An 11,897-nucleotide genomic window follows, 5' to 3' on the forward strand; every position below is an offset into this window, starting at 1 on the left:
AGAGACAGGCCAAAGTAGAGAGAAGGGGATGGCTTACTTACCTGCCGCCGACGGTGTTAATTCGACGGCGTTTGTGTCACCGGAGAAGTGCTTGTCACGTCAAAGGAGACGTTAGAATGAGAAGACTTACGTTGGAGAGAGAGAGTATTATAATAAAAAATCATAGGAAATAACTTTCTTGTTCTATTCATTTTAAATAATAATTTTTTAGCTTACTTTTTGCATATACTCCGTATATATACGAGAGGACAAGATTAAAATGATACTCCTTTTATGTACTTGTAGTTTGAGATATGAGACTAGAAGTAGGGGTGTTGATGGATCGATTTGGGTCGATTATTGGTCAAAATCATAACCAAACCAACTTAGTCGATTTTTAAATTTCTAAAATCAAATCAAACCTTCACAAAAAAATAACTGTCAATTTGGTTCTTGTCGGTTTAGTTCGGTTCGGTTTGATTTTTCGGTTAATAACTTTAGTTAATGATAAAAGTTAAAATTTTTCTTAAAAAAATTCAATCCAACATATGTAATGTCAACCAAATGTTGTTCCTCAACCTTAAAACTAAGATGTCAATTTAGTGTTATAATTAGGCAAAGCCATAAACAACACCATATGAACAATTCTACAAAAATATTTAGAAACTACATATAAAAGAATACTATGATAAATCCCTCAAAAGGTAAACATATAAATTTTTTGCTTACTAGGGACCAGAAAGAAGGTTCAAACCTAGTGATTATCTATAATCTAATAAAACTCACCTATAAATCCCATAGACGACAAGATAATTTTACAATTAGTATCATTTGTCATTCAAAGTGCGAAAATCATATAGAATTTAAAATATATGGAGATATATGACTAAAAGTGTGATGACTAAAGTTAAATTCATGATTAAAATTTAAAATATAACAAATATTTACATTTTATTTATGAATAATATATAAATAATTTATATATGCATATGTATGTGTGTGTATACATATATATACATATATATGTGTGTGTATATATATATATATATATATATATATAATTTTTACTGGTTCAATTTGATTAATTTGTCGGTTATTTTAGATTAAAATCAAAATCAAACCACATAAGTATCGGTTTTAAAAATTTAAAATCAAACCAAACTAAATACTCCCTCCGTTTCGGAATAAGTGAAATGTTGGGGTATTTATTGATGTTTCAAAATAAGTGAATCATTAAATTTTTTTTTCAAATTTACTCTTATGATTTGTCAATAATTAACTTTTGAAAAGATATTACAAGGTTAACTTTTTCTTTTTTGAGGATAAAAATAAAAAATTGTGTTAAATTTATGTCTTTAATATTTTTTTCTTAATATATATGTTAAAATTTAATAATTTATTTATTATGAAATAAAAAAAATATCAAGTTTTTTTAATTAATTTTATTTAATTTGCGGTTCGATTTGATTTTTAATCAAACTATGAACACCCTAACTAGAAGTCATGTTTAGTTTATTAAATTACATGTCGAGTTAAATCAGATAAATTAAAATAAAAAAGTACTATATTACATCGTCATAATGCTGGTCCCCACTTTTGTTGGTCTTTCCAATATTTTTTCTTCTAATTAAAAAATAAAAAAGTCCCTTTCTCTGTGAGTAATCAGAAATCTGAATATCTCTCTCTTTTCTGTACCTTTGAATAATTAAAACAAATATTATATTATCTTATAGTATTAAAATATTATTATCACTTTTCTTTCATTTCACCAATTTTGACCGTAACTCCCATTATTCTCCCCCTCTATAAATCCCTTCCCACGCCCCTTCTCTCTCCTCATCCCTTCAGCTTTCTCTCTCTAAACTCACTCGTTATATTTTTCTGTCTCGATTATTATTATTATTATTTTTTTTAAAATGTCGGAGTCCATTCAACCAAATAAACGTTCAAGAGAACAAGAAGAATTCGAGGAAAATAAACGTCATAAATCATACAATGATATACTCTCCATCCTCGAGGAGGATGAAGAGTATGGATTAGAGTCTGATCCCATTTCAGAAACAGGGTCGGATATATTCACCACGCTTCAGCAGGAACTCGAGCTCCTGCCGAGCGGTGGTGATGACATATTGGGGTCCGACCTCGTAGAAAATAATTTTACGGGGTCAACCCCGGGTGGTACCCAACAACAAGAAGATGATAGAAGTAGTGTGATTAGACACCTTCTAGAAGCTTCTGATGATGAACTAGGTATACCAAGTGGGGATGGAATAAACGGTTCAGATTTTCCGTTAGTTGAAGAAAATGAAAATGAAAATGAGACTAACGGTGGAGATTTTCCTTTTGCTATATCCGACGGTTTATGGGAGCTTGAAGATGAAGCTGCTAATTATTATTCATTATTACAATCTGAACTTTTTATGTAGGTTTTTCTTTTAATTTTTATTTTTGTTGGGTAGGATTAGTTTGGGGAAAAGGGGAAATGTTTGGGGGTGTAAAGTGAAAAAGAACAAAGATGAGGGTGAAAAAAGAAAAAGTTGGAAGAGGTATTTTTTTTAGGTTCTCTAATTTTGCCCCACTCATCTTTTATATATTTCCAAAAGTACCCCTTTGGTTAGAATATTAGTAGCAGGATGTAGAGGGTAAAAAAAGTTATTCGTTATATGGAAGGTCTCTTTCCAATTTTGCCCCTTGATTTTCTTATTGAATCCTTTAATTCTTTGGTATGATATTATAAATTTATGATATTTTATTTATTCGGGTGAAGGCATGTAGGATATGAAAAAGTTATTTTTCGATTGACGTTAGGGTAAAAAGAGGAAGATATGAAATAAGTAGTAAGACAATGACAATAAAATTGTAAGATACAAAGTAAATAAAATATTTTTTTGATTTAAAAAAGAATAATTTACCTTTTTTTATTCTGTTTTAAAAAGAATAATTTCTTTTTCTTTTTGATAATACTTTAATTTTAATTTTTTATATTGCATATTTAAGATCACAAGATTAAAAGATATTTTGGTACATTTGATACAATTTTAATTTAAAGTCACAAGATTTAAATTTTTTTTTTTTTCTTAAATTTTATGTTAAGTTAAAGTAAGTTATTCTTTTTTTAAACGAATGGAGTAATTAATATTACACGCTAAAGGAGGGGTTGTAAAAATTTATCCACACATAATGTTTATATCAGTCAATATATGCATGTTATATATTTAAATTTTATATTTATTTTATATAAATATATATATTTTATTTCATTAAAGCACTTAATCATGTATATTATATAATCAGTATAAATAAAATTCTACCCTCCTCGGGCTCTCCCACAGTGCTACAATACCAGTTATTTAATATTCTTCTATTAAGATCCTTAATCTTTATATATTTATGGTAAAATGATTTATTAAATTCTTGTACTTGTTGAATTTATAAAGTAGAAACTTTTACTTAGCTCTCTGTTACCAAAATTTCTTAACCCAACCAAACATAATATATTATACCCCTCCTATCATGAGTGTAGTTCATTCACCTTAAAATAAACTATACATCATATTTACGTCACATAAATATCATGTCATAATTATCTTCATTAATTATCTTTTAAAATTACTAGTCAATAATATAAAAAATATTATTACTATTTTTTAAAACAAAATTCAGAATTATTGCTTACCTTCCTCCACCTTCTCAAACTTGTTGGATCATGGGCCTTTGTTCCTTCCTACGTGGATAAAATGAAGTCTAATTTATTGTACCAACCCGCTTTGCCCATAGCCCAATTCTATGGGGCATATATATTGACCTTTTATTCACCATTCACAAAAATTAAGAGTTCAGCACACAAAAGGAGAGAAAGAGCAGATTTTCGCCCAAAACATTTCAGTCACAGCAGTCATCTTTAAATTGTGATTCCCGCTTCATTTCTTGTTCAATTGAGCTGATTTTAGGATTGCGTGTTCTTCTCATCTCGATCTTTGATTAGGAACTGACAGAGCTTGATTTGGTCGTCTGTAGCTCCTGTTTTTCAGTCCCGAACAGTAGCTGCAATTTTGGTGTTTGTATTCCTTTACTCTCTTGTTTTGTTGTTGTGGTGTATGTATTGTTGCTTATTGTTTGACACTTGTTTGGTGGCCATTTTGGAGTACAATATTGTAACTCTTTGGTGATTATAGTGGTGATTTTGGTCCCGTGGTTTTTACTCTTCACACTGAAGGATTTTTCACATAAATCTTGTGTCTCATGTGATTGCTTTTATTCTTGCCTTGTTTCATTTGGTTGATTTGTTTCCTGTATATTACTCTATTTTTCTTGGGTTTGTTTGTCTCTTCTTGGTTCAAGTTGAAAGAAAAAGTTTAGTCTTGGGTATTTTCCGTTGCTACCTTGTCGTGCTCTTTGATTGCGTGCCCGTCTTTCCTAACAAGTGGTATTAGCGCGTTGGTTGTTGTTGATTGTCGATTTGAATGATGGAGGCAAATATGAGCAAGATGGTGTGTTTGAATAGTAGTAACTATCATACTTGGAAAGGCAAGATGAAAGATCTTCTATTTGTCAAGAAAATGCATCTACCTGTGTTTGCGTCTACTAAACCTGAATGCATGACAGATGAGGATTGGGAATTTGAGCCCTTACAGGTTTGTGGCTATATCAGACAATAGGTTGAAGATAATCTTAGAAATCATATTGTGAATGAGACACATGCTAGAAGCTTGTGGGATAAGCTCGAAACACATTATGCTTCGAAGACTGGCAATAACATGTTATTCCCGCTTAAGCAATTGATGAACATTAGGTATAAAGAAGGCATTCCTATTTCTGATCATATTAATGATTTTCAGGGTGTCCTTGACCAGCTGTCTGGAATGGGTGTAAAGTTCGATAAAGAAATTCAGGGACTTTGGCTTCTTAATACTTTGCCTGACTGTTGGAAAACTCTTCGAGTTTCTTTGACTAATTCTATTCTCGGTGGTATTGTAACTATGGAATATGTTAAGAGTGGTGTCTTGAATGAAGAGATGAGAAAAAAATCTCAGGCCTCATCTTCTTCATTTTCACACTCTGATGTTTTGTTACTGAAGAGAGGGGAGAAACAAGTCCAGAGATTCAAATGATAGAGATAAAAGTAGAAGCAAGTCAAGGTCCAAATTCAAGAATGTTACATGTGACTATTGCAACAAAAGGGGGTATATCATGAAATATTGTTACAAGCATAATAGAGGTATGAGAAGGCAAAAGAAAGAAGACGATAATGAAAATTGTGTTGCTGTTGTTGCTAATAATGATCTTCTTGTTGCTTGTGGTGAGAATGCCATTAATCTTGTTCGCGATGAGTCTAGCTGGTTTGTGGATTCTGGTGCTACTTCTCATGTTACGCCTAAGAAGGAATTATTTTCTTCTTATACTCCAGGTAATTTTGGGACATTAAAAATGGGCAATAATGATGAATTTAAAGTACTTGGCATTGGCACGGTTTGTTTGGAAAGTAACAATGGTTCCAAACTTGTTCTCAATAATGATAAGCATGCTCCAGATGTTCGCCTGAATTTGATTTCTGTAGAAAGTCTTGATGATGAGGGTTATTTTAATACCCTTGGTGCTTGCCAGTGGAAGCTTACTAGAGGTTCGATAATTGTGGCTCTAGGTGACACATTGTCTAACTTGTATGTATTTCAGGGCTCTACTTCTAAAAGCTCGATAAACTTGGTGGAGAATGATACTTCATCAGAGTTGTGGCATAGAAGGTTAAGTCATATGAGTGAGAAGGGGATTGATAGTTTGGCTAAGAAAAATTTGCTTTCTGGAGTAAAACAAACAAAGTTGAAGAAGTGTGCTCATTACTTAGCCGGTAAACAGAAAAAAGTTCCTTTTCAGAGTCATCCGCCTTAAAAAAAGCTCGATTTGCTGGAGTTGGTAAATTCTGATTCTTGCGGTCCTTTTTAAGTAAAGTTTCATAGTGGTGCACTTTACTTTGTGACTTTTATTGATGATCATTCTCGCAAACTCTGGGTATTTTCTTTGAAGTCCAAGGATCAAGTACTTGATGTATTCAAGAATTTTCAGGCCTTGGTTGAAAGACAGACAGGGAAGAAATTGAAATGCATCCGTTCAGATAATGGTGATGAGTATATTGATCCTTTTTATAGATATTGCAGAGAGCAGGGCATTCGGCATCAGAAAACTCCTCCAAAGACTCCTTAGTTGAATGGCTTAGCAGAGAGGATGAACAGAACACTAGTTGAGAGGGTTAGATGTATGCTTTCAGATGCTAAACTGCCAGATTTCTTTTGGGCAGAAATACTTAATACGGTTGTTTATGTTATCAATATATCTCCTACTATTGCTTTAAATGGTGATGTCCCTGACAGAGTTTGGTCTGGTAAGAATGTTTCTTATCATCATCTTAGAGTCTTTGGGTGTAAATCTTGTGTGCATGTTCCTAAGGATGAAAGGTCAAAGTTGGATGTTAAAACTAAACAGTGTATCTTCATTGGTTATGGTCAAGATGAATTTGGCTATCGTTTCTCTGATCCAGTTGAGAAGAAACTTGTTAGAAGTCATGATGTTGTATTCTTTGAAGTCCAACCAATTGAAGATTTTGACAAAGCTGAGAAGATTGATTCTCAGAGTAGTGAGAGCCTAGTTGATGTTGATCCAGTTCCTTTGACTACTGCTCCCGAAGAACATCTTCATGGTGATGAAAATTAAGTTGATAATGAAGATGATGATCATGTTTAGAATGACCAGCAAGAAGTTGTTGATATCAGTAACTAGTTGTTGATGCTCCAGAGAGTTCTCTCAAACGATTTACAAGAGAGAGAATACCTTCATCTCGTTATTCTCCCAGTGAGTATGTACTCTTGATTGACGGGGGAGAACCTAAGAGTCTTGATGAAGCCATGAAAAGTGAAAAAAAATAAAAGTATTTTGATGCTATGGAAGATGAAATTAAATCTTTGCAAGATAACCATACCTTTGATTTGGTTAAGCTGCATAAAGACAGAAAAACTTTGAAAAATAGGTGGGTTTTTTGGGTGAAACATGAAGATGGTATTCCAATTCCACGATATAAAGCTAGATTGGTTGTGAAGGGATTTAACCAGAAAAAGGTAGTTGATTTTGATGAGATATTTTCTCCGATTGTGAAGATGTCTTCCATTCGTGTGGTTCTAGGCTTAGCTGCAAGTCTAGATTTAGAGGTTGAGCAAATGGATGTTAAAACTGCTTTTCTCCATGGTGACTTAGATGAAGAAATTTATATGGAGCAACTTGAAAGTTTTGAAGTCAAGGGAAAAGAGAATTATGTTTGCAAATTGAAGAAAAGCTTGTATGGTTTGAAACAAGCTCCTAGGCAGTGGTACAGGAAGTTTGGTTCCTTTATGAGTCAGCAGGGCTTCAAGAAGACTACTTTAGACCATTGTGTTTTTGTGTAAAAATTCTCTAATGGTGGCTTTATTATTGTGTTGCTTTATGTTGATGACATGCTTGTTATTGGTCATAATACTTCTAGGATTCAAAAGTTGAAGCAAAAGTTGAGTAAGTCTTTTTCTATGAAAGACTTAGGACCAGCAAAGCAGATTCTTGGCATGCAGATTGTCCGTGACAGGAAGGTCAAGAAGTTGTGGTTATCACAAGAGAAGTACATTTAGAAAGTACTTCGAAGGTTCAACATGGATAAGGCTAAGGTTGTCAGTACACCTTTAGCTATGCACTTCAAATTGAACACGAAGCAGTGTCCTTCCAGTGATGATGAGAAGAAAGATATGAATAAAGTTCCTTATGCTTCGCCGTTGGTAGTTTGATGTGCAATGGTTTGTACTAGATCAGATATTGCTTATGCTGTTGGTATTATTAGCCATTTTGTTTCTAATCCAGGAAGAGAACATTGGAATGCTGTAAAGTGGATTATGAGATATCTTTGTGGCACTTCTAGTTTAAGTTTGTGTTTTGGTACAGGGAAGCCTATTCTTTGTGATTACACTGATTCAGACATGGTTGGAGATGTTGATACTCGCAAGTCTACTTCAGGGTATTTGGTTACTTTTATAGGGGGAGCTGTGTCTTGGCAATCTAGGTTGCAAAAATGTGTTGCTTTATCTACTACAGAAGCTGAGCTTATTGCTGCCGTTGAAGCTTGTAAAAATTGCTTTGGATGAAGAGATTCTTGGGGGAACTTGGTTGTGCTCAAGAGAGGTATATGCTTTATTGCGACATTCAAAGTGCCACACATCTTGAAAAGAATTCTATATTTCATGGTCGGTCTAAACACATTGATGTGAGATATCATTGGATTTGGGATATGTTGGATTCTAAATTGTTTGATATTGATAAGATTCACATGGATGAAAATGGCTCCGACATGATGACTAAAGTTTTACCAAGAGGAAAGTTTGAAGATTGTTGCATGATCGTCGGGATGACGGTCTCCTCCACATAGTCGGGAGGGGGAGAATTGTTGGGTCATGGGTCTTTGTCCCTTCCTATGTGGATAAAATGAAACCCAATTTATTGGACCAACCCATTTTGACCATAGCCCAATTCTATGGGGCATATATATTGATATTTTTAGGTCTTATTCACCATTCACAAAAATTAAGAGTTCAACACATAAAAGGAGAGAGAGCAGATTTTTGCCCAAAATATTTCAGCCACAACAGTCATCTTTAAACTGTGATTCCCGCTTTGTTTCTTGTTTGATTAAGCTAATTTTAGGATTGCGTGTTCCTATCATCTCATTCTTTGATTGGGAACTAACAGAGCTTGATTTGGTGTTCTGTAGCTCCTATTTTTCAGTCTCGAACAGTAGTTACGATTTTGGTGTTTGTATTCCTTTACTCTCTTGTTTTGTTGCTGTGGTGTATGTATTGTTGCTTGTTGTTTGGCACTTGTTTGGTGATCATTTTGGAGGATAATATTGTAACTCTTTGGTGATTATAGTTGAGATTTTGATCCCATGGTTTTTACTCTTCACATTGAAGGGTTTTCCACGTAAATCTTGTGTCTCGTGTGATTGCCTTTATTCTTGTCTTGTTTCATTTGGTTGATTTGTTTGCTGTATATTACTCTATTTTGCTTGGGTTTATTTGTCTCCTCTTGGTTCAAGTTGAAAGGAAGAGTTTAATCTTGGGGTACTTTCCGCTGCTACCCTGTCGGGTTCTTTGATTGTGTGCTTGTTTTTCCTAACAAAACTCACAACCACCATCACCACCAACTCTACCTCCCCAACCCACAATCACAAAAAACACAATCCCATCTTCCGTACACCATTTTTTTTCCTTAGTCTTTCATACAACAATTAAAATAACAATCAATACTCCATCCATTAACAATATCAAAAGACACACACCCACTTTTAGTTTCATCTTTATTTTTTTCTTTCCAAAAATATTTATTTTTCTTATATGTATATCTATTTTTTATATAAAAAAAATTTACAAAGAAAATAGGAGATACAATTTATGAAGAAAAATAGATGATGATATTATCTAAGTAGATATTGAGATTGAGATTTATTTAGCGAAGCGTGCAGTAGGGGATGTGTCTGGGAAATGGGTTTCTATTTTGGGTGGATGGGTGAGGAGGGTGATGTTCGAAGAAGAAGAAGAAAAAAGTGGCGGGAGGGTGAGGGCCTAAAAAAGAACAAGAAGTGGAGGGAGGGAGGGGAGCTAAAGAACGAGAGAGGGGGAGAGGGGAGGAGTGTGGCGGTTGGTTGGGTGTGGTGGTTGCGGGGTTGGGGGGAGGGTCACTACTAAAACAGAGAAAAAGCGACCATAAAAATGTGATCGATTTTCCTCAATTTTCGATCACAAAATCGATCAAAGTGCGTGGTCGGTAAAATTGTGGTAACTTTTTAAAAAATGATCACGTGTGGTCGGTTTTTAAAAAATATCTATTTTTAAAATTCATTACTATTTTATTAAAATAGAAAAAAATGAGTTTAAACAATAAAAAAATCAAAATAAACCGACCACAAGTGGTCGATTTTATTAAAATTAATTAATTTTATTAAAATCGATCATTAGTGGTCAGTTTTTTTAAAAATTAATAAACTAATTTTATTAAAACCGACCACTTATGGTTGATTTTTTTATAAAATTTCCAGAAAAATCGATCACTTGTTGGTTTTACGCAATTTGTTTTTAAAAATCGATCACTTGTGGTCGATTTTCCTGGATTATTTAAAAATAAATAAAAAATAACAAATGAAACACCATTTCAACACTTGCTCTTGTACAAACAATAGTGGCGAAACCTAGGCTTTGATACCAATTTGTCATGACCCAATTTAGGAGTCAGATGGAACATACTAAATATTGTAGTAGGTAAGCCAAATCATTACCTGGAGCTAACGCGATGGGTTAATTCAGTAGAAAATGTCCAATATAGAAAAAATTTCAAGAACACAATTTATAAATAACAAAGAGTTCCAGATAGAACAAACAGTAAATACAAGATACCAATCTCACGACCTGGTAGAGCCAATACAAGAGCGTCTAGTAGTATCAATACAACTCAAAGTCTTGAATATTCCATACATTTGTCTCCAAACAAAAGTCAAAAAATAATGATGGAGGGAAATGAGCGACTCAAACTCCAAGAGCTCACCCTAGCTCCAGAAATTAGTTGCCACATGAAAAATGATCAATGATTATAACTAGTACTTTGATCTACACCAAAAGGTCATAGAAGTGTAGTAAGAGCACTAAAAAAATGGGTACTCAGTAGACAACATCAACCAACTAAACTAAATCGTTATATAAGTATGATAAAGTGTCAGATAACATAACTAAGTCAAGGTACACAAAGAAACCTGAATCATCTCCAACATCGTTGTACATAATAAGTTATTAAACTAAAATAACAAGATTATTTGAGACATCAACACATAACAATGCATCAACACATGCAAATCACCGCTCGAGCATAATAAGTAAATAATTTGCAATAATAACTTATCAATAGGCATTAACATAAGCAACCACAAACTAAAAAATTGGCTCCCATATGCCAATTGGTGTAAAAAAGTAAAGAACTCATCAGAGCCTCCCATACGATTGGAGAGTACACTCAAGAGAAGAAAACGACAATCAACCAACATTATAGCTAGCTTTCATCGTTATTTAACCATCATTCGACAAATATCATCATGAAGCTATCTATCAACATTATCACAATTTACCAACATCCCATAATACAACCATCATTTAACACCCTTATCAATTTCAAGTGACTAAGTCACCAAACTTAACTACATTCAAAATAAAAATTCACATTTCAAGTACCTAAACTTCAACATTTTCAACTCACTAAGTCATCACCCAAGTCACCAACTAAACCACATTCATTTCACAAATTCACCTTTAAAGTACCAACGCTTTATCAATTTCAAGTGACTAAGTCACCTACCAAGTCACCAAACTTAACTACATTCAAAACAAAAATTCACATTTCAAGTACCTAAACTTCAACATTTTCAAATCACTAAGTCATCACCCAAGTCACCAAACTAAACCACATTCATTTCACAAATTCACCTTTAAAGTACCTACACTTTATCAATTTCAAGTGACTAAGTTACCTACCAAGTCACCAAACTTAACTACATTCAAAACAAAAATTCTCATTTCAAGTACCTAAACTTCAACATTTTCAAATCACTAAGTCATCACCCAAGTCACCAAAGTAAACCACATTTATTTCACAAATTCACCTTTAAAGTACCTACACTTTATCAATTTCAAGTGACTAAGTCACCTACCAAGTCACCAAACTTAACTACATTCAGAACAAAAATTGACATTTCAAGTACTTAAACTTCAAGATTTTCAAATCACCAAGTCACCAAACTAAACCACATTCAAAATAAAAAATTCACCTTTAAAGTACCTACACTTTATCAATTTCAAGTGACTAAGTCACCT

General features: G+C 33.3%; 1 protein-coding gene across 1 annotated transcript; it reads left to right on the forward strand.

Annotated features, from left to right (window-relative positions):
• The first annotated feature begins 1,732 nt into the window (after positions 1-1,732).
• On the forward strand, positions 1,733-2,661 carry LOC107846605. The gene has a single exon (XM_047402946.1). The coding sequence runs from the start codon at positions 1,896-1,898 to the stop codon at positions 2,403-2,405; it is 510 nt and encodes a 169-aa protein (XP_047258902.1). The 5' UTR covers positions 1,733-1,895; the 3' UTR covers positions 2,406-2,661.
• Positions 2,662-11,897: the final 9,236 nt, after the last annotated feature.

The sequence above is a fragment of the Capsicum annuum genome, unplaced genomic scaffold, assembly GCF_002878395.1.
Source record: "Capsicum annuum cultivar UCD-10X-F1 unplaced genomic scaffold, UCD10Xv1.1 ctg3102, whole genome shotgun sequence".
NCBI lineage: Eukaryota > Viridiplantae > Streptophyta > Magnoliopsida > Solanales > Solanaceae > Capsicum > Capsicum annuum.

Coding starts and splice junctions, on each gene's coding strand:
- LOC107846605 (XM_047402946.1), top strand. CDS start 1,896: ATGTCGGAGTCCATTCAACCAAATAAACGTTCAAGAGAACAAGAAGAA.